The sequence below is a fragment of the Nomascus leucogenys genome, chromosome 6 (assembly GCF_006542625.1).
Source record: "Nomascus leucogenys isolate Asia chromosome 6, Asia_NLE_v1, whole genome shotgun sequence".
Taxonomy (NCBI): Eukaryota; Metazoa; Chordata; class Mammalia; order Primates; family Hylobatidae; genus Nomascus; species Nomascus leucogenys.
Genome location: NC_044386.1, coordinates 78,430,308 through 78,455,789, shown reverse-complemented (window position 1 = coordinate 78,455,789; position 25,482 = coordinate 78,430,308). Strand labels below are relative to the sequence as shown.

Genomic DNA, 25,482 nt, shown 5'->3' with positions numbered 1-25,482 from the left:
AAGTCCTTGGGGATGGTGGCTGCAGGATGCAGGAGTGACTTTGGGTGCCTTGTGGTCCACATCATGGCTCAACCTGTGTTCTCTTGCTCCAGCTCATCGAGGGCGCCTCTGCAGAGCAGAAGCACAGCCTTGGCATCACCAGCATGGACTATTATTACTACCTGAGCCTCTCGGGCTCATACAAAGTTGATGACATTGACGACAGGCGGGAGTTTCAGGAAACTCTGGTAAGTGCCGGCGCAGGGCCAGGCAGGATCTGCTCTCCCAACTGGCCATTTCCTGTGGCCGAAAGGGCAGTGAAGGTTAATAAAGCAAAGAGCTTCATGAAATGTCTGCCTCTTTCTCTGCGAACACTCTGTATGCTCATACATGTTTCAGTACCCTTAACTAGCCATGTGCCAGTTGCCTGAGGACCACTTAATGATTTGAGATGGGTAAGAAGAAATGAATTCATCATTATCCCCCTGCAGGAGCTCTGACAAAAAGCAAAAATGATTCATACATTGAGCATACCTGTTTGCTGATGGCCTACTCTATTCGTGAGCTGTTTCCTTAGAAAGGCTAACCAAACAGCACGTCTATGGACTGAATAGGTTTAGAAATTTTGGAATGTCTTTAGTCTTTTATTTCTTTTCTGGTTTTGAAGACTCTCTTCCCCTCTGTATTGTGCAGGGCAGAGGACCCTTTTTCTGTGCCATGTCCTTCACATTGCGTGTATGTTATGGTCCAAGCTGTGAAACTGGGTAGATTATGGAGGGGTTCCATCCTGGGGGCAATCATCTAGAACTTTCTGGTGGTAGGCTGAACACCCACTTAGCCTCAGAGGCCTTCGTTACCACCCACTGCCCTTTTGAGTCTGTTTCAAGCTGGGGACTATTCCTCAACCCAGATCCAGAACTGAGCAGTAGACTCTGAATGAGCAGTGTGGGTTCAGTACATTTGTGGTTGAAAAGGGACAGAAGGTTCAGACAGACTGTGTCCTGGGTGCCAGGAAACAAAATGGTATCAACAGGTCACATGGCTTCAAAGCAGCTGGGGGGAAAAGTACCAATAAGGAGTCTGCACACTGGTCCTAGAGTCTAGTTTTCTTAGGAGATGGTTCTCTAAGATTTAGACATTTTAGCGACATTTATTGCATTTAAGGGACCTCAGAAACTGGGCTTTTAAATGATGCTTTTATTGGATTTCCTGGAGATTTTTCATTAAGATCCTTTTGCAAGTACAATATATTCTTATCCCTCCTGATGAAGGGAAAGATCTCTTGAGTGCACTTTGAGTAGGTGGAAAGGTCAGCAGTGACCTTCAAGGGGAAGCTGGCAACAAGAACACATCAAAGGATGAAGATAGGACTTGGAGACTTTGTGTACAACTACCACTCCTCCGAGTCTCCTTCCTCCTGGAGTATTCTCTTATTCCTGGAGGATGGCGTGCTATGCTTAGAGACAGAACCGCCTTTCCAGCATGACTTTGAGACATGAGAAGAATGTGTGCATTGGGCAGTGATCATGTTGTACAAGAACGTCCCGCTGTCATCACAAGCTAAGCCACATGTGACTGCACAACCCAATCTATGTTTTGGCTTTTTTTTTTTTTCTTTGTAACTCATCTGTACTTGTCACACCCTTATTTAGAACAGCTGCTGTGCCTTGGCTTCTTCCTAACGTGCTTTTAAAGCTGGCGACCAGCTTCTCTGCATAATTTCTCTTTTCTCTTCCAGCACGCCATGAATGTGATTGGGATCTTTGCAGAAGAGCAAACGCTGGTGTTGCAGATAGTGGCGGGTATTCTCCACCTGGGAAACATCAGCTTCAAAGAAGTTGGCAACTATGCAGCTGTGGAGAGTGAAGAGTGTGCGTAGCCCTGGCATGTGGCCATTGAATGAGGGGTGGCTAGCTCTGATTAGAAGTAACCCAGCACTTTCCTTTGCTTAGATCTCAAATGGGAATATTTGGAAGAAGTGAAAAATCCACATGCCCTCTGTGGCAGAACAGAATGGCTTCACGAGAGACCAGGCCTCTTCTATGCACCTGCCCCTATCCTTACCCCCAGCCTTTCCAAGTCCCACGCCATCGATGATTAATGGAATTGTTTCAATTTATCATTAACCTGGGGAAAGCTGGGAGGATTTCACACCTTGGTTTAAAGATAAAGTGATCTCTTTAATGGGGATTAGAGTAATGGCTTAATGCAAAAGGTTTAGTCTCTTTATCAAAACTTTTCAGTAACTGGTCTTTAGGATCTAAATTCACTTAAAGGTTTTAAAGAGCAAGCAATATAATATATGTAAATACGGGAAGCTCACAGCTTCACTGTTCCGTGGATTAGATTAGAATGGATTTCTGAACACAGGAAAAGATGGACATTGACTGTTGTGTTGATGTTTCTGATGATCACCTTTAATGATCGCATCTGTATACCTGGAGCCTCAACACATAAATGGTCATTTTTACTCTTTGATTAAAAAAATCGGGGTTCTTCCTACAGAGAGATGCTGTTGGTTACATGTGCCCAAAATCTACCATAAATACGGTGGCACATGACTTTAGCCTGTTAGGCATCAACAGCTTGCAGGCTGCTCTCAGAACCCACACATCCTTTAACCACCCAGGAAGACATTCTTCCTTTCTCAGCATTCTTTAAGGATGATAAATTTAGATGCTTAGTAATAAATAGTATCCCACTCATTGCTGACAATGCAGTGGGGATATTTCCATTCCAAATAAGGTTCTTTTTTTATGTTTTTGTTTTCTTTTCTGATAAAAGAGGGAAGTTCTGCTAACTTCTGATGTCTTTCTGATAAAGAAAAAGATGAATTATGTTTACCAGGGAAGGGAGTAGAAAACAATAAATATACAGGGTGTCCATAAAGTCTAAAAACATGGCCTAATAATCATAATAATGATAACTGTGTTTCTAGACTTTGTGTACATTATCCTTGACATTTAACAAATGCACATATGTTTCCGATAGGATCATTAACACTTGGCCTTTTAATGGTAACAGTGTTGGTTTGGTGGTGGTTTCTGTTGAAGTAGACTGGATTTCTTTTGCCTTCTTGGATAGTAAAATAATTTACTGCCTCTTTGTGCTTGAAAACAAAATCATGACACTGAAACAGCAAACAGTTCCCTAGGTTTTTGAAGCAAGAAGTGTTTTATTGCACATGTCCGGAGTTAGTAGTCTTCTCAGCCAGATGGGTAAGGCCCAGCACTGGCAACTGCCCACGAAATTCCCTGACCAGAGGCGATGGAGGCATGGAGATGGAAAAGGCTGAGGTGGAAGCCAGAGAGGTCTAGGAAATGGGCCTCCCCTCACCAATAATTTCCTTTGATTTGGGGTTTTGTTGATTTGGTAATATATTAACATGGCTCAAGGGGGTATGCAGTGGAAGTTCTCCCTTCTATACCTTCTCTAGTCTACTCGTTCCCCTCGTCAGAGGTAACCAAGATTCCCAGTCTCTTGTGTTCCCTTTAAAGGATGTGTGTTCCAGAACAACTACACACAACCACCCTTTTTTCCCAGTTTTGTGCAATAATGGGGGCTTCTACCGCAATGTTCTACAGTTGCTTTTTCACTTAGTCTTAGGCCAGGCATGGTGGCTCATGCCTGTAATCCCAGCACTTTAGGAGGCCGAGGCAGGTGGATCACCTGAGGTCAGGAGTTTGAAACCAGCCTGGCCAACATGGTGAAATCCCGTCTCTGCTAAAAATACAAACATTAGCCAGGTTTGGTGGTGGTGTGCACCTGTAATTCCAGCTACTCTGGAGGCTGAGGCAGGAGAATTGTTTGAACCCTGGGCAACAGAGTGAGTCTCCATCTCAAAAAGGGAAAAAAAATTACATATATATATAAAAATTATATATATATAATGTGAGATTATTCTATATCAATTCATAAGGAGCTTTATCTTTTTTTTTTTTTTTTTAAGAGATGGAGTCTTGCTTAGTTGCCAGGGCTGGTCTCAAATTTCTGGCCTTAAGTTATCCTCCTGCCTTGGCTTCCCGAAGTGCTGGGAATCCAGGCTTGAGCTACTGCACCTGGCCGTCCTTTTAATAGCTGCATAGCATTCCATTCATTGGCGACACTTCATCTGTTTTTGGACATTAATATGGTTTCTGATCTTCTGCTGTTACAAGACTGAATGAACACTACTGAAATGAATAGCCTTGGTTTCTATCTTTCTCATATCTTAGTGTATCTATGGAATAAATTTGTAGAGGGAAGTGGTAGTCCATGTCTTTATAATAGAAAAAAGCAGACTTTCTCTAGCTCTTGCAGTGTAGAAAAAAAATGGTAAGATTTTCATCAGAAGTGGCCTACTAAAGCAAAATAGCCATTAATAACAACAAGCTTTTTTGTTTTGTTTTGTTTTTTGTTTTTGTTTTGAGACAGAGTCTTTCTCTGTCACCCAGGCTGGAGTGCAGTGGCGCTGTGTCGTCTCACTGCAACCGCCACCTCCTGGGTTCAAGCAGATCTCCTGGCCCAGCCTCCCAAGTAGCTGGGATTATGCACCACCACGCCTGGCTAACTTTTGTATTTTTAGTAGAGATGCGGTTTTGCCACGTTGACCAGGCTAGTCTCAAACTCCTGACCTCAGATGATCTGCCTGCCTGGGCCTCCCAAAGTGCAGTAATTAGAGGCGTGAGCCACCACACCTGGCCAAACAAGCTTTGTTTTTACCTGACCTTAGACTAATGGAAATGTAGCATTTCCTTGGTCAAACCTTTACGTTGCTGTGAAGCTAAACAAACTAAGAAATCCCTTCTTACTTGGATATGTTGGTGAATGTCTCTTGATTCTTACAACAACCCGACATGGGTCCAGTCTGATTTATGAATGTCATCTGTCCTTACTCTGTGCACAGGAAGTTTTAGTTCACTGGAAGACATATCCAGATTCCTAGACATGTGTTAACAGTAAAACTAAACTAAGGACAATGGCCATTTTCAGATCAGTGCATTTGATTTTGTTTACATGTCCTTTCTAAAAGGAAGCCGTTCTATTGCTCAAAGCAGTTTTGTGAAGCACTCATATAGAGGATAAATGTCTTGTTCTGGCATTATACTTTTTCAGAATGTATTCACTGACTTAATCTCATTGGAAGGTGTATACTGAGAAATGTCAGCCCGTTATATTCTAACACCATCTGTGAAATTCAAACAGATTATCCTTTATTGGGAGGCTTGTGATTTTTTTAGCATTATCATAAGGCCTTTAACAAAATTCTTTTATCAGATAATTTTGGTAAAGCATTATGCAGAAAAAGAAAACTCACAGCCAAGTTCAAAATTTTCATTGCATCTATAAAAATCTTTCATTCACATTGGAAAAATCTGAGCATTCTTTCATGTCGAAGAATAGTGTCATTTATTTATATGAGAACGTTCTGCCCAGAAATCAAGAAAACCCCATTTATATCACTAGCCCTCCTTGGTAAGTTTCATGGTCTGAAACAAGATGTTGAGCTATGGAAGTCTCCGTTTTTCTATCCAAAGACCACAAACTACCATACTATGTGACATTAGGGCAGGATATGAACAATACCATCCCCTTCATTTCACTCCATATGCTACCCTCAGAGGAATCTTCTTATAATGCCCCTCTTTATTAGCCATGAGGCCCCCTTTTGCCTCCAGCCCAAATATATCATAGCATTCAAGGACCCCCAGCGTTGGAATCTGTCCTAATCTTTTTTTTTTTTTTTTTTTTTTACCTTGTTTAGCTGAGCCAAAGTTTGCATTTATTAAAAATGTAAATTTTATCTTGAAATGATGCCTGATCTCACAGAACTATGGGTTCCAATCTCTAAATCACTGTGATCAGTAGTAAAACTATGTACTCTGTGTCTGTCCTACTAGCTATATTGCCGGGATCTGGAGCATGACTTTTGGGTCTTTCTGTAATGCCTTACCTCTCATCAAAATTCACAAGACCTGCTCTCTGGATTGTGAGACTTTTGCATTACAAAGAAAAAGATGCTGTCCTAATGGCATTCCAAAGCCATTTGAAATGAGTTGCTTTCGGTTCCAGGGAGTCATTTTTATGTTGGTTATCATTACTTTACCATTACCTTTTAATTTGGAAATGTTAAAATCCATTGCCGTGTTCCTTGGAATATAAAGATCATATAGGGTCATTGAGATGAGTCTGAAAGTATCAGTCATTGGAGACGTTCTAGTGGGATAATGTTGTTAATATTGCTGGTAATCTATTCTTCACATTTCCTCCAGTAAAATGTAAAGTGACCAAAATATAAGCGTCACACAGGCAAAGATTCTTTTATTTGTTCAACGAACATTGCCTTCACATAGTAGTCAGTTAATATTCACTACTAGAATGCATGTTGAATGGCAGCTCTTTTATTTGCCATTAGCGTTGACCCACTTTATAGCAGTTGGACAAAAAAATTGGACAAAGTGTGTTGATCTTTTATGAAAAAATAGATATCTTTTTTTTTTTTTTTATTATACTTTAGGGTTTTAGGGTACATGTGCACAATGTGCAGGTTTGTTACATATGTATCCATGTGCCATGTTGGTTTCCTGCACCCATTAACTCGTCATTTAGCATTAGTTGTATCTCCTAATGCTGTCCCTCCCCCCTCCCCCCACCCCACAACAGTCCCCGGAGTGTGATGTTCCCCTTCCTGTGTCCATGAGTTCTCATTGTTCAATTCCCACCTATGAGAGATGTCCTAATCTTTTTAATCGGACCTGAACTTTCAGCTGTAGCCAGTGCTAGTCCACACACTATAGACTGTGTCTCGTCTCGATCATGTCTCCCACACTTCTGCTTCCTCCCCTTGGTACACTCCCATCTCCTCTCTGCATCTGCACAAATCGTATTCATCCTTTACACCCAGCTCAAATCTCTTGACTACCCCAGCAAGTAGTAATATCTTCTGTTCTAATTTCTCCAGATTTTGTCTGTCTGTGTTACATATACAGCTTTTCCAAGGGTTCTTTATTTGGCAAACTATTTTTGCCTCATCTAGATTGCTTTCAAGATTTCTTACATATTTTCTATCTTTTCCTCTCTCTTTAGTAACCCTACACATGCTAAATACTCAATAAACATGGGATTGATTGTAATTATTAGTTCAGTAATATCAGGTGCTTCAAAAATGATGCTATGAAAACATTGTACTAAAAAGGAAGAAAACAATATTTGGAGCCAAAGAAATGTTTCTTGATTGAGTTCCTTCCGGGCTGTCGTGCTGGAAGCTTGGAGAGATGTCCATTTTAGGCATTTGACTGTGATCTCAGTAGGAGGGATAGGTTTGCCATCCTTCTTGAATCCCTGATTTGTATTATTGGAAGTCTCAGTCATCATAGGAATTGACTCATGTCGTAAAACAATTGGGAAAAACAAAGGAGATGGATGTGTGTGGGATTACTGATAAGCAGCCTTCACTAGAACGTAAGCTCTTGGGGCCCGTGATTGTGCCTTCTATGTACACGCACGTGCATGTGCACATACGTGCCTCCATATGCTTGTGAGATGACTTGGAAGTGTCACAATTCTGAAAGATTGTCATGTTTTGTTTTACGTTCTACAGTTTTAGCTTTTCCTGCATATCTGCTAGGGATAAACCAGGACCGGTTGAAAGAAAAGCTAACAAGCCGGCAGATGGATAGCAAGTGGGGAGGCAAATCCGAATCCATCCATGTGACCCTCAACGTGGAGCAGGCCTGTTACACCCGGGATGCGCTCGCCAAGGCCCTGCATGCCCGGGTCTTTGATTTCTTGGTAGATGTAAGTAACACAGTTGATGTTGGTGATGCTTCATATCTTAGCTATAAAGAGTAAAACTAGTAGGCCGGGCGCGGTGGCTCATACCTTGTAATCCCAGTACTTTGAGAGGCCAAGGTGGGAGGATCACTGCAGCCCAGGAGTTTGAGACCAGCCTCCGCAACGTCGTGAGACCCCGTCTGTACAAAGAAACACAAAAATTAGCCAGGTGTGGTGGCATGTGCCTGTGGTCCCAGCTACTCAGGAGGCTGAAGTGGGAAGATCACTTGAGCCTGGGAGGTCAAGGCTGCAGTGAGCCGAGATTACGCCACTGCACTCCAGCCTGGGGGATAGAGTGAGATCCTATCTCAACAACAACAAAAAAAAGTAAAATGACTAAGGGTTTTGTGTTCCTGTTCTGGCTCCTTCCTTTCACCCATTACCTTACTTCACTTTCTGTCCTCTCATGCTGCGATTGCTGAATCCTGCCTTTTCCTCTAGAACTGCCCACCAAGATACCTTAGCTAAAACTAATATAGTAACAAGTTCCTTCTGGACAAAATATTTAGTAAAGCTAGGACTAGAGACCAGAAAAACAGGAGACCCACGTTCTTGGGCCTTTCTTGACTTTTGGGCCTAAAGATTTAGGAATATGTTTTTCACATATTTCTATGTTACAAATTAACCCAAAACCTAGCGGCTTGAAACCATAAGCACTTATTTTCTCAGTTTCTGAGGGTGAGATATTTGGGATCGGCTGAGCTTGGTGGTTCTGACTCAAAGACGAGGTTGCAGTCAAGACGCTGATTGGAACTGTGGTTGTCTGAAGGCTTGCCTAGGGTTGGAGGATCTGGCTGAAAGATGGATTGCCCATGTGGCTGTTGGCAGGAGGTCTCAGCCCCTTGCTGCACGGACCTCTCCTTGAATATCCTCATAACATAATGGTTGGTTTTCCCCAGAGTGAGCGATCTGAAAGAGAGAATGAGCAAGAAGCCAGTTTTTTATGTCCTAATCTTGGACTCAGATATTGTCACTCTGCCACATTCTGTTTATTAGAAGCAAGTCACTAAGCAAAGTCCACACTTAAGGGGAGGGGAACGAGTCTCCACCTTTTGGAGGGAGGAATATCAAAAACTTTATCCATGTATTTTGAAACTATTAGATATTTTTGGTTATGGCATAATTATATGTGTGTGTGTGTATGTGTGTGTGTGTGTATATACACACACACACACACATTGATATATATATACACACACACAGTGGGGGTCATTCGATCCAAAAGATAGATAGATAGATAGATAGATAGATAGATAGATAGATAGATACACACACGCACATAAACTCTTACATATGAATATATATTTATATATGTATATCACATATATATTCTGACAGTCTTTCAGCAGCGTAGAGCTGCCAGTAACAATCTGTGTTAATCACTGTAGCCTCTAAATGGTAAAATAATAATAGCAGGCACTTATATAGCACTAACTATATAAGTGCCCAGATACTGTTCTAAGTATTTTAAAGAGAAAAAACCCTCACTTAATTCTTACAACAACCCTGTAACTTAGGTATTATTTTCTCTGTTTTACAGATAAACTAAAGGAGGCATAGATTGATTAAGGAATTTGCCCAAGGTCACTCTGTTATTATGTGATTGATCTAGGAGGCCCTAGATTCCTAGCTAGTTTGCTCCTTTGACATTTATATATTCAAGCTAGAAGGACCCTAGTCAAGGGACAACAGTGGGGACCATTCGATCCAAAAGATCTGTGTTTGATTCCAGGCACTAACATCTATGCGGATTAAAGTATGGTTAGTGTGGTTAGAGTAGGGTCAGACAGGACAGGGTAGGAGAACTATTCTAGGTACTTTAGTGGCTATTTAAAGGATAACATTGCTTGGGAAGCTCAGGGTCATACTAACAGAAGTCATGCAGTTAGGTTGTCCAGACCCCTCATTTTACTGAGAAGGGAACTTCAGGCCTGAGCAATGGTGGTTTTGCCCAAGGCCAATCAGCAAGAGGGCTGTGCAGCCTGGGACTAGAATCGACATCTCTTGTCTGTTTGTTCAGAGCATCTTCCAGCACTGGGCTTCCTACCTACCTTCCTTCCTGTCATCTGTCAGTTTTTTTGTAAATAGTAAAAGTACATGAATACTCATATAAGTGATCCTAATTTGAGGTGGGATTTACTGGGTACTGACTGTGTGTTGTATATGATTACTCATTCGCTCACAGAAGATAATATATCATTTTGTTTGCCTGGAAAACACCTCTGGTACTTCAGAATTCGTCCAGGTATTCAGCACCTCAAATAATTTTTCACTTACACTCCTCCCCCACTGCATCCCCCACCAACCCCTCTATCCAAACCTCCCCTGCTTTCATTACGTCTATTGCCATGAATTGCCTGGCCTCTTCTCACAGTGATTAAGAACACAGATTTAGGCATCATACTGCTTAAATTTAGTCCCAGACCCTGCTTCTTACATAGAACAACCTTAAGCAAGCCTTGGTATATCCATGTGGAAAATTGGGAAAATAATGGTATCACTGCCATTTTGAGAACTGAAATGGGAATTAAGTGAAACAACACATTGAGGGCACTTAGCAAACCCTGGCAAAGGGGAATGTTCAATAGATGTAAGCTGCTTCTATTATCAATTCAAAAATAATGACTATTGTTACTATCTGCAGATAGTTCACCCTCTCTTTAAGCTCCTAGGAACAAGGATTGTCTTGTCCTTAGCATCCCTGGCATATTGTGTTGGGTCATCATTAAATGACTGGTGAATGGAAGACAATGGAAATGACAATTACAGATCCTTTAGTGTAGGTTCTTCATGTGAAATAGGTTTTAATTCCAAGATGACATTTTCTTCTAATTGTTAAGACTTCCTGAGAAAGCTGACTTGGCCAGAAATTAATGGTTATCATCATTAAGCAAACATTTTTTGTGTCTACTGTACTCGCTTTTCTGAATCCTGGTGGTTTTCCAAAGTACTCGACTTTGGACTGAGAGATTGTTAATGCAGCAAGTCTCCTGCCTTCACGTTGTCCTCTGTTTCCTGCAAGCAGTAGTGTTTGCTGTGTAGAGTCCAGCTTCCCTTTCGCCATTGCATGCCCGTTTTTAGTATAAATGGAAAGGAGTTCACTGCCATGTTGTTTACTTTCTCTAGTCGATCAATAAAGCCATGGAGAAAGACCATGAAGAATACAACATTGGCGTCCTAGACATCTATGGCTTTGAAATATTCCAGGTAAGGCCAGTTTGAATAACTAGGGGTTGAGGAGGGTGACATATTTCATCTGGCCTGCAAGAAATAATTCTAGGCAATGCAAAAACAAAAAAAACAGAAAAACCACAACAACAAAAAAAACCACTCAGGCTCATTTTTGCCTTTGTGAGTTCTTCATGTACCTTTACCAAATTAGTTTCTCCTAAATATAAACTTCTTTCTATTGATGCATCCAACATTTCTATTAAAGCTTTTCACATGAAGACATTTCAATAAATCACTCCAGAAATGACTTTTAAATGATTTTGTGAAAGAATTACATGGAATAACTTTTTTTTTTTCCAGAAAAATGGCTTTGAACAGTTTTGTATCAATTTTGTTAATGAAAAACTGCAGCAGATTTTTATTGAACTGACATTAAAGGCAGAACAGGTAAGCAGTCCCTCTCTTCATCCTATTCTATTTATTATTTATTTTGTTTAAAAGGGTATAGATTTCTGTCTTTTGATAATAGATTTGGGTTCCAGTCTTATATTAGGAAATGCACCTAATAAAATCAGGCAGAAAAACCATATGCCATTGTGGCATTTTAATCTATGAAATATAAATACCATCTGGAGCATTTGCCTTCTTCTTTAAGCAAATGATGCTGTGATGTTGGACTTAAGACTGGCTGCTTTTACTACACTGACTCACTGAGCACGTGGGAAATGGGAGCCTAGTTCCAGCGCCGACCGTCTGTGGCATATATTGTGTTCCAAATAAAAGACTTGGTTTTCTCAGATCTACTCCATTTTCAATCTTCCCTAATAATACATGCATTTTTAACAAAGCTGGTATTTGAATACTTACCTGAGGTAACATGCCTTGCTATAGTTTCTTCTAAAGTTCAGTGTAGGCTGGGTGCTGTGGCTCATGCCTATAATCCTAGCACTTTGGGAGGCCAAGTCGGGAGAATTGCTTGAGCCCAGGAGTTCAAGACCAGCCTGCGGGACAAAATGAGACCCCGTCCATACAAAATAAAATAAAATAATTAGCTGGACGTGGTAGCATAAGCCTATAGTCCCAGCTACCCTGGAGGCTGAGGTGAAAGGATTGCTTGAGCCCAGGAGGTCGAGGCTTACATCATCACACCACTGCACTCCATCCTAGACAACAGAGCAAGACTCTGTCTCAAAAATAAATAATAGCCAGGCGCAGTGGCTCACGCCTGTGATACCTGCACTTTGGGAGGCCGAGACGGGCAGATCACTTAAGGTCAGGAATTCGAGACCAGCCTGGCCAACATGATGAAACCCCGTCTCTACTAAAAATACAAAAATTAGTTGGGTATGGTGGTGTGTGCCTGTAGACCCAGCTACTCAGGAGGCTGAGGCAGGAGAATCGCGTGAACCCGGGAGGCGGAGGTTGCAGTGAGCTGAGATCGTGCCACTGCACTCCAGCCTGGGCGACAGAGCGAGACTTCGTCTCAAAATAATATTAATAGATAAATAGATACATAAATAAATAAATAGTTCAGTGCAGTTTCCATTGTTTCCTGATAGCATATTGTTTTGGATTCCTGGGGCCACCATAACAAAGCACCACAAACTGAGCGACTTAAAACAGTAGCAGTTTCTTCCCTCCCAGTTCTGGAGCCCAGACTCTGAAATCAAGAAGTCCTCAGGGCCACACTCCTTCTCAGGATAGAGGGGAGAATCCTTCCTCTTCTAGTTTCTGGTGGCTCCTGGCATTTCTTGGCTTATGGCAGTTTGACTCCAATCTCTGCCTGTGTCTTCACGTAGCCTTTTTCAGTGTCCCTCTGTGTCTATATCCAAATCTCCATCTCTTTTCTTTTATGAAGACACCATTTTAGCTTTCTGCAATGGCAATATTTTAGCCAGTGAGGTTTATCTGAGGCATGATTATTGCTAACTGAAAACTTTTCACAATACCCTGCCATGACGACTTGAAATATAGTTGGCGTTGACAATTTTTGACAGCGTCTATGGAGAGTGAACTGTAAAAAAATAAAAGAAAAAGAAAGACCAATTTTTTGGATTTCGAGTTCACTCTAAAACCAGGATGACTTACTGTGAGATCCTTAGTGAATTACGTTTACAAAGACCTTATTTCCAAACCTCACATTCTGAGGTTCCAGGTGGACGTGAAATTTGGGGGGATACTATTCAAGCCATTGCACACATCAAAGGCTGTTTGGGGTCATTTAGTTATGGAAGTGTTTATGCCTCTGCTTAGGAAACACCATACCAGGGGGTTTCACGTGACCTTCTGCCCTGGAACCTGCCCTTGGTTGTTTTGCTGTAGCTACTCTAAGGGGTGGGGAAGGCTAGAGGTTCACATGAAACCCACTGCTACCATTGCCATCTAAGTCCCTACCATGTCTAGCCCAGTCTCCTGCAGTAGTCTCCTAACTGGTTTGGTAGTTTCCATATGGGTTTCCCGTGAACCTCTAGCCTTCCCCAACCTTTAGAGTAGCCAGAGCAAAACAACCAAGAAAGCATGATAGCCAGTGAGATGGGAGGTGGGAGGCAGGGGCTAGATCATATGGGAACTTGTAGGGCATGGCTGAGACTTTGCATTTTATAGTAAGTGGAATGAGGACCCATTGAAGAATTTTGAGGGAGGAGTGACATGATCTGATTTGTTGTGTTTTTGGAAGGGTCACTGTGGCTCTATAGACTTACAGAGTGGGGTGAGGCAGGGGAAAGCAAACTAGAATGGAAGTTTAAAAACCAGTGAGGGGGATGCTGCAGGAGACTGCGCTAGACATGGTAGAGACTCAGATGGTGATGGTAGCAGTGCAGGTGGTGAGAGGGAGTATCTGGAGAGTGAGAGAATGGGACTTGCTCAGAATAATTAGCAATAGCCAAGAAAGAAAGAGCAATCACGGGTGATTCTTAGCTTTATACCCTGGATAACGGCAGATGGTGACACTATTTACTGGAGGGTGAGATTAGAAGCGGGGTTGTTTGGAGGTCACGGGAAATATGGAATCAGAGGTCCTCTAAACAGGTTAAGTTGGAGAGGCCTATTTATTATACATCCAAGTGAAGATTCCAATCTGTAGAATGGATTTGAGTCTGGAACGCTGTGGCCAGATATAGACTAGAGAAATAAATTCAGGGGTCATTAGCCTGTAGGTGGTATTTAAAGCCATGGGATTGATTGAAATCACCTAGAGAAGGAGGGCTGAGAAAACGAGAAGGCTGGAAGATTGAGCCCTGAGACTCCACCACATATAAAGGTCTGGAAATAAGAAAGTGCTAGCAAAGGAAGCCGACAAAGTAAAACCATTGAGGAAAGAGGAAAAAACCAGGATGGTGTCGTGGTGTTCAAGTTAAATGAGCAACTAATAGACTGAAGAACCTTCCCATTAAGTACCTGGATGCTAATCTGTACTCCTGTCCTATATTACATTTTTTTTTTTTTTTTTGAGATGGAGTTTCGCTCTGTCGCCCAGGCTGGAGTGTAGTGGCATGATCTCGGCTCACTTCAACCTCCACCTCCTGGGTTCAAGCAATTCTCCCGCCTCAGCCTCCCAAGTAGCTGGGATTACAGGCACGCCCCACCACGCCCAGCTACTTTTTGTATTTTTAGTAGAGACAGGGTTTCACCATGTTGGTCAGGATGATCTTGAACTCCTGACCTTGTGATCCGCCCACTTTGGCCTCCCAAAGTGCTGGGATTACAGATGTGAGCCACCGCGCCCAGCCCTATGTTAAATTTTAAGAGTTTTGTGATTTGTTTTTGTAACTGGATTTATCAGTTTGGTGCTACTAAATTGTAGTTTTCGTTGGCCAGAAACAATTGTGTGGTAACAATTTCATAGGGTTCAAACTAAACATAAAAATCACCAAGTCATAAAATGTTCCTTTTCTGTTACCTCTTAGAAAATAAGAAATTAAAGTTCCTGGTCTTTGTTGAAGGACATTCAGGTTTTTCTTTTTCATGGGAATCTTTGTCCATTCAGGGTTTGTCCGTGCAGAGCTCTTGCTGTTTGGGAAATAATGTGAGTTCCTGGTTTCTGTCTTACAGGAAGAATATGTTCAAGAGGGAATAAGATGGACACCCATTGAGTACTTTAATAATAAAATCGTATGTGACCTCATAGAGAACAAAGTGGTAAGTGTTGGTTTAGTATGTCTCTTCACTGCTCACAGGTTTACGTTAAGTGAGTTTTTATTCTCCGTGTTGTTTTAGAACCGGCATCGTGACAACTCTGATTTGCAGAGAATTTGACCGATTGTACTAGTTTTCTGTATGTGTGAAAAGAAAACGGTAGGGTTTTATTCTGGCAGTAAATATGAACATGTGGACAGAAGTAAAATGTCAATTTACAAATGGAAGTTGTTACTGAATTCTAAGAGAAGGCAGGATCACATGATGACTTAGCATGTGAAGAGCCATAAAATTGGCCCTGTGTTCTAGTCCAACTTCTAGGACTTTAGCCTTAATGACTGATTCAGGCTGGGCATGGTGGCTCATGCCTGTAATCCCAGTACTTTGGGAGGCCGAGGCAGGTGGATCGCTTGAGCACAGGGGTTCAAGACTAGTCCCAGCAACATGGTGAAACCCTGTTTCTAAACACAAAACTTAGCTAATACAAAAATTGTATTAGCTAAATACAAAAATTAGCCAGGCATGGTGGCACGCACCTGTGGTCCCAGCTACTCTGGAGGCTGAGGTGGGAGGATCACTTGAGCCTGGGAGGTTGAGGCTATGGTGAGCTGAGACTGTGCCACTGCACTCCAGCCTGGGTGACAGAGCAAGGCAAGACCCTGTCTCAAAAAAAAAAAAAAAAAAAAAAAAGGTGATTCAAAATAAAAGTGATACAGAACAAATATCTCTATAGGGTTTTTTTATATATATAAAAGCCAAAAACTGGAAACTAAAAACATCCATAGACAACTTATTTATTTATTTACATATTTATTTATTTATTTGGAGAGGTGTCTCACTCTATTGCCCAGGCTGGAGTGCAGTGGCATAATCTCGGCTCACTGCAACCTCCATCTCCCAGGTTCAAGCGATTCTCCCGTCTCAGCCTCCTGAGTAGCTGGGATTACAGGCACCCACCACCACACCTGGCTAATTTTTGTATTTTTAGTAGAGGGGGGTTTCACCATTTTGGCCAGGCTGGTCTCAAACTCCTGACGTCGTGATCCACTCACCTCGGCCTCCTAATGTGCTGGGATTACAGGCATGAGCCACCATGCCTGGCCAGACAACTTAGTTATTAAACAAACTATAGCGTATCAGAACAGAGAAATATAGCCATTAAAATAGTAAGTGTGAAGAATGTGTAAAACATGAGGAATGCTTATAAAATAGTGCTATGTGAAAAAGGAAATGCATTATACAATGTGTACACTAAATAACTATGTAAATGATGCCTATATGGGTAACACGCTGAAAGAGAACATGAAGAAATAGATTAGGTCAAAGGAAAATGTTTTTACTTTTGGATTCTTAAGCCTTAAGTCAATTTGGCATGAATATGAGTGAGCAGATAATGATCTGTGCATGACTCTTGGATAAAACTTCAGGGAGTTAAACAGCTTTTTGGAAAATGGAGTTTCCTCCCTCTTTAGATCTAAGTGGTGACTCCCTATTTGGGACTATTAATTGCATTCTTGCCTGAAGGGGAAGGCTGACTTTCAAGATGGTATCTTAAGTCTGGGGAGCTGTTTCCTTGCCTAAGAAGGGACCTGATAAGCATTGTCTGTTTTGGAGAGGTCAGTGACTAGGGCCTTGCCTTCTTGCTCCCATCAGAACCCTCCTGGCATCATGAGCATCCTGGATGACGTGTGCGCCACGATGCATGCGGTGGGTGAGGGGGCAGATCAGACGCTGCTCCAGAAACTTCAGATGCAGATTGGGAGTCATGAGCACTTCAACAGTTGGAACCAAGGCTTCATCATTCATCATTATGCTGGGAAGGTATGGCCAACATCCATTTTAATGTCTATCTGTTTTAAGCCTTTGGGTCTGTGATCTGGTTTCTCATGAAGCAAATCATATGGCTCGCCGTACTTTATTCATTCAACAAATAGAATTTATTAACTATCAAAGGAAGCAAAACAAAAGATTGTATATACTGCTGCATTGTTTTTGTATGTACATTGTAGAAGAAGCTACTACTTTTTTACAGCATATAAATGAACATAGGTATAAACCAGCAAGAATGAAAGAAATAGCATATATCTAATGAAAAGAGCCAGAATTTCTAGAACACAATAAATACCTACATCCTACTTTTTGGGAACCAAATGCCAACTACATATATATAACATGGCAAGTGCTGCTACATCAGAGGTACCAAAAATACTTAGGAATTGTAAATAAGTATCGTCCAGCACATGGATGCTCAATAAAAGAGCTGGAGGACTAAATAAATAGGAAAGTCAGTCTACCTACTTTCCTGTTTCCATCTTTTAGGAATTCAAGTTTATTCAAAATTTTGTTATATAATCCTGTATCTATGATCTCTTCAATAATTTCTGAATGGTAGTTTTAGACAACTTTAAAGCTTAAGCTCCTTCTGAATTTCCCAAAGTGTTTTTGCACTTTTTTTCAGATGGGCCTCTTCTTCAGGGGTCAGCTTTATCTTTATAAGGTTGGTAATACCATTTTCTCCCAGGATACAAGGAACACTGAGAAATACTTCTTCATCTATTCCATAGAGGCCCTTAATTATGGTGGAAACTGGATGTGTTCTCCTAAGATTCTTCAAAATACTTTCTGTTAAATCAGCCACAGATAGGCCAATGGCCCAAGAAGTATAACCTTTCATTTTAATAATCTCATAGGCAGTAGCAATCACTTCTTTGTGGACATTTTTCCATTGCTCAGGATCTTTATCAGTTCCTATATCAGAGTTCAGATCCTTCAGCGGGACACCAGCTATGTTCACTCCACTCCACACAGGAACACTTGAGTCTCCATGCTCTCCGAGGATCCATCCATGGCAGCTTTCAGAATGGATACCAAGCTTTTGTCCAATCAAGAAACGAAAACGAGCAGTATCCAGATTACAGCCGCTTCCAATAATACGGTTTTTGGGAAATGCACTCAACTTCCAAGCTACATAAGTTAAGATATCCACTGGATTGGAAACAATAATCAGTTTGCAGTGGGGGCTGTACTGGACAATACTGGAAATCATTAACTTGAAGATGGCCACATTTCGCTGGACTAAATTAAGGCGTGTTTCTCCCTTTTCTTGGCGTGCACCTGCTGTGATAATCACTAGGTTGGAGTTTGCTGTGACAAAGTAATCTTTGCTACAAACAATATTTGGCATTTTCGTGAAAGAGCTGCCATGTTGAAGATCCATTGTCTCACCCTTCAGTTTGTCTTCATCAAGATCCACAAGGGCAAGTTCATCACTCAAGCCTTTTAATAAGATGCTGATAGCACAGGCCATGCCCACCGATCCAGTTCCTATGATGGAGACCTTACTGTGATGAACGGGCTCCTCGGAAGTGAAGCGCTCAATAAGCTCACTCTTCACAGTCGCCATCTTGCTCACAGGGGTGAAGAGCCAGGCGCCCTTGAGCGGGATGCGCCCTGCTTGACGGGGACACAGGGCCATCCCCAGGCATGGGAAATTCGCTCCCACCGAGCTCACTCTCTGGCTGGCCCGCACAATAGGCACAGTCCAACTCATGGCTGCTCACTCAAGAAGTGGAGAGAGAGAATGGAAAAAAGCTGCTGATCCGAACGTTGAGACGCCAAGAGAGCCGTTGGCAGGACCTTCAGCACTCTACGGCGGGTGCGCGTGACCCCCCCCTGGCCCTCTACTGCGGCTGCGCGGGCCTTGCCAGAGTCTCCGACACGTGCTTTCCGTGGGTGCTCAGACTAAGGCAGTGAAGGGCTGCTTCTCTAGCAAGTGATTTCTGGAGTTAGTTTTACAAAGAGTATTATCAGTAGTTGACATGCTTAAGAGGCTAACCTAGATCCCTGGAATTACTAATTTTTTATTTTTAGTATGAATGCCGAGGAAACATGCTTCTGTTAACTACAGATGAAAATAAGATTTCGTTTTCTGAACCGTGACCCTGCCAGGAAGGATAGGGCTCTGTGCTTTGCGGACCGGTGGCTGCCTGCACCATCTCCCAGTGTCCCAGAATTGGGCTCCTGCTTTCTGGTCTATGGTGCTGGAAGCCTATTTTGAAAGGATCCCACTGCCTTGGTGCCAGTCCTGGCCAGGTCCCACACTGGGACAGTCAGCTGGGGCTTGAGCAGGGTAGGGGCCGGCTGGGAGTCACTCCAGCACTAAATCTCATCATGCTACTGCATATTTTTGGAATATGAATCACCCTGCTACATATATTAGCTGCTGAAGAAATGGATTTTCGTCTTGCCTCCTGCTGGAATCACAGACTGGCATTCCTTGTCTCCCCTTGCCTACTGGTAGTATAAATTGAGGCCCAGAGTTCACTTTTGGTGTTTGTTCTTATAAAACCCATGAGTATTGGGTGCCTACTGGGTGCCAGGCTGTGTGGGGCTGCTGATGATAAAAAAGTTAAGTTGAGGTCATGGTCTTGGGGACTTCCTGGTCCTATGGAAATCCCCTGGTCTCATCCATCATCCCAGCTGATCTCTTGTTAAACAGAATATCTGAGCATAAGTTTCTGGCCAGATTGGTGCAAATTTGATACCACTTCTGGGAGAAACTGCAAAGCCTTAGATGACATGGCTTATTGCAGTGAATTACTGAGCATGAGGTGCTTCACTTTTGCTCTGTCTTAGCTAAAATTTAGGAAAAGTATTGAGTTTGTTACTTAGACACCCCTATGGATCCACTGAAGAAGGGGTATGGGTCCTTGAGAGCTAGAGTTCTGATTATGGATCAGCTGGGCCATCCAGGCAGCCAGATACTCATCAGCATCTGCAGGCCTTCCCCACTAAGTCAGCTAACAAGTAAGACATGCACAGCCTTCCTGTGACAGTGCACAATGAAATTCCAAATGCAACATCTGGAAATCCACATGTTGTGGTGAGGATAGCCATGCCAGCTTGGGTTTTTTGTTCGGTGAAATTAGAGTTTTTATTCAATAAATGATTTTGTTCAATGAATTACATTTTGTTCAATGAAATTACATGTTGTTCAATGAAATTCGATTTCTTTCCATTCTTGGCCAGGTATCCTATGACATGGATGGCTTTTGTGAAAGGAACCGGGATGTGCTTTTTATGGATCTCATCGAGCTTATGCAGAGCAGTGAGCTGTAAGTATGTTTTGCCATAGTTGACAGGGGATATACGTTTGATGAAATTTTCAATATGAAAACAAACTTATGAGCTGGGTGTGGTGGTGTGTTCCTATAGTCCCAGCTACTCGGGAGGCTGAGGCAGGAGGATCACTTAATCCTAGGAGTTGGAGGCTGCAGTGAGCTGTGATCACTCCTGTGAATAGCCGCTGCCCTCCAACCAGGCAACATAGGAACACTGTGTCTCTAATAAAGAAAAAAACAAAACAAAACAAAAAAAACACCTGCGATGTTTAGTGGTTAGCATTTTGTTCCTTTATGCTATTGGGTCTGGATTATCACTAATCTATTTGGTTTCTCAAAATAGCTTTCTCTTCTCTATATCAGTGTCTCCCTTTTATGTCCCTAACACTTCATGCCCCCAAATTCCAAGTGCCATCTACAGGTCCTTCAGGGCCTCAGGCTTTCTACCTTTCAATACTATTAAGAGGGAGAAATTAGCCCACTGGCTTTGGATTGGGATGGCCATTTCTGACTATTCAAGAGTGGAACAGTCTGGTTCTATGATACTTTGCCCTTGAACTCTTCTTCATGGTCATTGAATTTTTAAAGATGGTTAATGGCTTAGCAAGACCCACATTAACCAGAGTCCTGGAAGTACTTAAGAAATGGTTTGAGAACTCTGGGAGGGACAACTAAAGAAGGAGTGACTAAGAGATCCATTTTAACTCCCAAGACCCTGTTTCAGCTGTAGGGGTAGAAGAGTGGGGGTATCCCCCTTGCACGCTGCTAGATCTCTCAAGACCACCTCTGCCTTCCTCCCCTCTTCCCTGAAAAGGTTCTCAAGATCCTGGATAACACATAAGAAGATGTAATTTACATGAGCAAGTCCATGCTTGCAAGGCAAGGCCCATGCATGCCAGATCTTACAATTTCTAGAGCTTCTTTCAAGTAAGAGCTGCCCTTTTGCTCTGTATTACTTAAGCTGTCACAATAGCAAGGCCAGCTTCTCTAATCAACAGCAGCGAGCCTGATAATTTCCTAATAAAGGCCTGACTGCAATGAAAGCAAAGCAAGAGTTTCCTTTTCAGGCCCTGGTCAGCTGATCTGCTCCATTTAATTCTGTCCCTGTAGCTCCCTGCCCCTCCTCAATCTCTGCTCTCCATCCCTGCCCTTCCTTGCAGTCACACCACCATTTTTGAGATTTTGCATTTCTTTTTATTCAAAACATACAAAATCAATTTGTTCTTCTCTGAGATGGTTAGGTGAGCCACAAGTCCTGGCTTGTGGGTTTTATGGCAGTCAGGTGCAGACTTGCTTCCAGAGATTGTTTTTAAAAAATTATTAAAATTCATGCCAAGTTTAAGAGCTATTATTGCTTCCACATAAACTGCTGTCATATAGACATGGCCTGTTATTTTGTAAACACATTTGATGTCAAAATCTGTAGTTGTATCTGATCAAGTTAAAAGTAGATCGCTGGGGAGACTTCCTGGAAAATTCAAGATGCCCAAAAAGTCATTGTGGAGGCAGTGAGTTTGAGTTTGAATGTCAGATTCCTAATTTACATGGATCCCGTCATTCACCCAGTCAGCAAATATATATTATGGACCAACTATGCACCATGCTATGCTTCAGACACCAGGGACACTAAGGTGAGTAAGGCATTGTCCCTGCCCTGTTGCTAGTGAGGCACATATAAACACATGCAGCTCAAATAGCACCACTAATGAAAGTATCTTCAGGCCGGGCACAGTGGCTCATGCCTGTAATCACAGCACTTTGGGAGGCCAAGGTGGGTGGATCACGAGGTCAAGAGATCAAGACCACTCTGGCCAACATGTTGAAACCCTGTCTCTACTAATAATACAAACATTAGCTGTGCGTGGTGGCACGCGCTTGTAGTCCCAGCTACTTAGGAGGCTGAGGCAGGAGAATCGCTTGAACCCGGGAGGCAGAGGTTGCAGTGAGCCAAGATCGCACCACTGCACTCCAGCCTGGGCGACAGAGCGAGACTCCATCTCAAAAAGAAAAAAAAAAAAGTATATTCAGCCGGCAGAGCACTCATGATTTGTTACTGCTCCACTTAAAATTGCTCATACTCAAAAGCAGTTTGTCAAGGTTTTCTGTGTAGAGCTGGGAACAGTGTGCTACTGGCATCTGGTGAGCAGAGACCATGGATGCTGCTAAATATCCCACAATATGTAGAAGAGGCGCCCTCCTCGGCCCCCAACAAAGAATTATTCAGCCGCAGATACCAATGGTGCCCAGACTCAGAAACTCTGCTCTAGAGCAAAGCAGCATCTGCACTGAATCCAGACATTTCATATAATTCCCTGAGCTCTGGTCTATCTTGCTTGTCTTAACAAACACATGCTGGCCGGGCGCAGTGCCTCACGCCTGTAGTCCCAACACTTCAGGAGGCTGAGGCAGGAGCACCTCTTGAGTCCAGTTGTTTGAGACCAGCCTGGGAAACATGGCGAAACCCCATCTCTAAAGAAAATACAAGAATTAGCTGGACGTGGTGGCGCCTGCCTATATATAGTCCCAACTACTCAGGAGGCAGAGGTGGGAAGATGGCTTGAGCCTGGGAGGTCGAGGCTGCAGTGAGCCATGATTGAACCCCTGCGCTCCAACCTGGGCAGTAGAGCAAGACCCTATCTCAAAAACAAAAGAAAACAAAAACCTGAAATCCCCTACTGACCTCCCTCTGTTATGTTCTGTCAAGATATACCTCAATTCCTGTGACTAGGGGCGTTGGAAAGGCAACGTTTTAAAATTTATTTTGCAGTCTTTGATTCCAAATTGCTTATATCTTAGAATTCTTTCCCTTCATGTCTTTTGTCCATTGTTCATTTCCCCAAGTCACATCTTGGTGGCCCGCATTGTGAGTCAGATGGCTTTTCTGTAGCCAAGGTTATGTGCCTGGTGATAGCCCTTCACCCCATCCTCTAAAAAGGCAGGCTTTCAGCCCCAAAGGTACTTACAGATTGCTAATTCATTCTCTTTCTCCTTTTCCAGGCCTTTCATAAAGTCTTTATTTCCGGAAAATCTGCAGGCTGACAAGAAAGGGCGCCCAACTACTGCCGGAAGCAAAATAAAGGTTAGTTCTATTTTAGGAAGTTTATAGATTCTTATAAGGGCTAGGGCTTTCTAGGAGTCAGGAACTGCACCCCTGGGCCAGGATGAGGTCAGTGAGATGTGAGGAGATCCTTACAGAAGCTGCCCAGAAGTAACATCGCTGCTTGTTAAAAGGTTCCAGGATGCAAGCTGAATTTGACTTGGCTGTACCGAAACCTTAAATGGATATTAAGTACCTCATAGCTTAATAGTCAGCAGATGATAATCAGCTACTTTCTAAGAGGAAATGGCCTTAAACAGAATCTGGAAGAATTTATGTTAAACTATCAGAGAAATGTTGTGGTTCGCAGCCATGTTTTGGATATTGATGACAGTTTTCCAGGCCAGGCCCAAAAACCTGCCAGTTATGGAACGTTACTTGCCAGAAATTCTGCTTGGTCTTTTAGGGGCAATTTATGCATGCCTCCTCACTGGGTCCTGCAGGCCTCTCCTTGCTGTGAATTGAAGACACATCTAGCCACCTGGTGTCTCAAAGTCTGAAGGAAATCTTACAGTGTTTCTCAGGAAGTAGGCAGGGTTCTGTGGTACCTGAGCCATTACACTGAATTAAGAGTTTACACTTAATTACACCGAATTAAGAGTTTGTGGGCTGGGTGCGTCAGCTAATGCCTGTAATCCCAGCACGCTGGGAGGCTGAGGTGGGTGGATCACCTGAGGTCAGGAGTTTAAGACCAGCCTGAACAACATGGAGAAACCCTGTCTCTACTAAAAGTACAAAATTAGCCAGGCATGGTGGCACATGACTGTAATCCCAGCTACTCAGGAGGCTGAGGCAGGATAATCACTTGAACCCGGGAGGCAGAGGTTGCAGTGAGCCAAGATTGCCCCATTGTACTCCAGCCTGGGCAACAAGAGTAAAACTCCATGTCAAAAAAAAAAAAAAGTCTGTGTCAGCCAGATGTAGTGGCTCAGGCCTGTAATCCCAACACTTTTGGAGGCCGAGGAGGGAGGATTACTTGACCCCAGGAGTTCGAGACCAACCTGTGCGATATAATGAGAACCCCATCTCTACTAAAAATAAAAATTAGGCAGGTATAGTGGCTCAAATCTATGCTCTCAGCTACTTGGGAGGCTGAGGCAGGAGGATCGCTTTAGTCAAGGAAGTCAAAGCTGCAGTGAGCCATGATTGCTCCAGCCTGGGGGCCAGAAAAAGACCCTGTCTCCAAAAAAAAAAGAAAAAAATAGTTTTTGTCATTGTGTCACACACAATCATGTAACTCTAAGAAATACTCACTAAGCTATTTTTTAAAATCATACTGGTTAAGAATAATTTTTTTTTAATTATACCAGCTAAATACTTCCTCAGTTTTACAATCAAAGGAATGGTTGAGTGACAACAGGGCTTTGAGTTTGCTCGCCTGTGTTCGAATCTCAGCTCTGGCTTTTCCTCGCTGTGTGCTTGCCAAGGTGTTACTTACGCTCTCAGTGCCCTCACCGCTTCCCTGTAAAATGGAGATATTAGTGTCTATCTTAAGAGATTACTGTGATGATTCAGCTTCATAATTCATTGGAAGCATGTAACGCAGTGCCTGAGGCATACTGAACACAAGATGTATATATATGCTGTGACTACGTTCTTTCCCATTAGCCCCATTCTTGTATCGCCGTTGTTGGTCTCTGCTTAATTGTTGTTTTTTTCTTTTTTTGTAAAGTTGGGGGTCTCACAATGTCACCCAGGCTGGTCTTGAACTCCCGGGCTCAAGCGATCCTCCCACAATGCTAGGATTACAGGCGCAAGCCACCGTGTCCAGCCTGGGCTTTCAGCTGTTGGGTAGAGCCCTCTGAGTGTCAAGAACATCATGTTGAAAGAACTAGAGAAATTTAGTAGCCCCAGGACAGTCACTGGGTTAGGCTTACTGGAGCAGATTGCTGAAAGCAGAAAACAGATGAAATTCTCATGAGGCCCAGATATTAATGTCTGCATGAAGTTTATGACTCATGCCTTTACTCCTAAGTCCTGGATAAGAATTAACTCTGGGCTGGAAAATCAAGTCATAAGACTTGTCACATTCAGATCCAAGGGGCCCAGATCATCCAGGTTATGATGACTCATTTCCAAGTGGTCTGGATTATTGTCTATAAAAAGGAGAGCAAGGGTAGGGACACTTTTATCCTCCTTGAAGACTTGTCTCCTTTCTTTCCTTTG

At 42.7% G+C, this 25,482-nt stretch overlaps 2 protein-coding genes and 1 non-coding gene across 3 annotated transcripts in view; 2 read left to right on the top strand and 1 right to left on the bottom strand.

Moving 5' to 3' along the window:
* The window catches only part of MYO1E (myosin IE), a 233,336-nt gene that overhangs the window by 148,889 nt on the left and 58,965 nt on the right, over positions 1–25,482 (top strand). The window contains exons 8-16 of the mRNA XM_030814491.1: positions 93–227; positions 1,718–1,850; positions 7,559–7,755; positions 10,918–10,998; positions 11,323–11,409; positions 15,016–15,102; positions 16,753–16,920; positions 20,128–20,213; positions 23,217–23,298. Coding sequence (XP_030670351.1) covers positions 93–227; positions 1,718–1,850; positions 7,559–7,755; positions 10,918–10,998; positions 11,323–11,409; positions 15,016–15,102; positions 16,753–16,920; positions 20,128–20,213; positions 23,217–23,298 — 1,056 coding nt within the window. The remainder of the gene's footprint in view (positions 1–92; positions 228–1,717; positions 1,851–7,558; positions 7,756–10,917; positions 10,999–11,322; positions 11,410–15,015; positions 15,103–16,752; positions 16,921–20,127; positions 20,214–23,216; positions 23,299–25,482) is intronic.
* LOC115835804 lies at positions 12,831–12,971 on the top strand. Its single transcript, XR_004030815.1, has one exon. It is a non-coding gene; the product is annotated as a U4 spliceosomal RNA (small nuclear RNA).
* Positions 17,084–18,761, bottom strand: LDHAL6B (lactate dehydrogenase A like 6B). Its single transcript, XM_003267047.4, has one exon. It carries the CDS (start codon positions 18,647–18,649, stop codon positions 17,504–17,506), a length of 1,146 nt encoding a protein of 381 aa, XP_003267095.1. The 5' UTR covers positions 18,650–18,761; the 3' UTR covers positions 17,084–17,503.

What these genes read in the sequence shown, in the direction of transcription:
- LDHAL6B (XM_003267047.4), bottom strand. Translation starts at nt 18,649, where the DNA reads ATGAGTTGGACTGTGCCTATTGTGCGGGCCAGCCAGAGAGTGAGCTCG.